Source organism: Triticum dicoccoides, chromosome 5B, assembly GCF_002162155.2.
Source record: "Triticum dicoccoides isolate Atlit2015 ecotype Zavitan chromosome 5B, WEW_v2.0, whole genome shotgun sequence".
Lineage (NCBI taxonomy): Eukaryota > Viridiplantae > Streptophyta > Magnoliopsida > Poales > Poaceae > Triticum > Triticum dicoccoides.
In genome coordinates, this window is record NC_041389.1 from 567,316,170 (window position 1) to 567,317,367 (window position 1,198).

A 1,198-nucleotide genomic window follows, 5' to 3' on the forward strand; every position below is an offset into this window, starting at 1 on the left:
GAGAGGAGGAGATTGATCGGGGAGGAGGATGAGAGGCCTCAGATCGCGGATCCTCCGGACCCTGCAGTCCTTCCCCAACGCCGCCGCCGCGCAGTCCAACGCCCTCCTCCCGCCCCCCGACGCCGCCGCACCCGAGGCCGTGCCCGAGCCGGCCGCCGTCCCCGATGGCGACGACGACAAGGAGAACCTGTCGCCGGAGGCCAACCCGCGGAAGGCCAAGAAGATGAAGGTGGGCTCTCTGGAGGGTGGCTCTCTGGAGGAGTCCGGCAGGCGCTACCGCCGGCCGGAGCTCGAGTCGTCCAGCCTCTTCGACCCGGACCTCCTCGCCGCCTTCCGCGGCGTCGTGGACGCGTACGCCCAGGCGCTCGACAAGACCCAGCGCCGCGATGTCGACTTCGACGACGCCGACGACGACATCGCCGCCGCGCTGGACGCCGGCGGCCGCGACGAGGACCCCCTGGCCGGGCTGGAGTGCCGGTGCCCGCCCGGCGGGGAGCGGGCCGTGGTGCTCTACACCACGTCGCTGCGCGGGGTGCGCAAGACGTTCGAGGACTGTGCCACCGTGCGCCGCCTGCTCGACGGGCTCCGCGTCGCCTTCCTGGAGCGCGACGTGTCCATGCACGCGCCCTACCGGGACGAGCTCCGCGCTCTGCTGCCGCCTCCGCCGGGCGACGGCGCCAGCATGCCCCTGCCGCCGCGGCTGTTCGTGGACGGGCGGTACGTGGGCGGCGCCGACGAGGTGGTGGCGCTGCACGAGCGGTCGCGGCTCCGGGCGATGCTCCGGCGCGCCGCGCGCCGGCGCGCGGGCGACGCGGCCTGCGCGGTGTGCGGCGGCGCCTGGTTCGTGGTGTGCGGCGGGTGCAGCGGCCGTCATTGGCTCTATGACGACGGCTCGGCCGCCGCCGTCGCCGCCAGCCGCGTGCCGTGCCCCGGGTGCAACGAGAACGGGCTCGTGCCGTGCCCCCTGTGCAGCTGAGGTGATCCCTGCCCTGCCCCGACAGACATGTACATCTTTTTTGTGTATCACCATGGCGACAGCGAAATTCTTTGCGATTGTTTCACCCTGTAGTAAGTATAATTTGTCACACATTTGTTCTCCGCTCATTCACCCTGCAAATTGTGAAATCCATGAAGCCATTGTGCATGTACGACATGATCTGATGTGCTGTGACTGTGACACTCTCATCTGTTGTTCAGA

General features: G+C 69.4%; 1 protein-coding gene across 1 annotated transcript; it reads left to right on the plus strand.

Annotated features, from left to right (window-relative positions):
• The first annotated feature begins 8 nt into the window (after window positions 1-8).
• LOC119306178 (uncharacterized protein At5g39865-like) lies at window positions 9-1,198 on the plus strand. The gene has a single exon (XM_037582476.1). The coding sequence runs from the start codon at window positions 29-31 to the stop codon at window positions 974-976; it is 948 nt and encodes a 315-aa protein (XP_037438373.1). The 5' UTR covers window positions 9-28; the 3' UTR covers window positions 977-1,198.

Coding starts and splice junctions, on each gene's coding strand:
- LOC119306178 (XM_037582476.1), top strand. CDS start 29: ATGAGAGGCCTCAGATCGCGGATCCTCCGGACCCTGCAGTCCTTCCCC.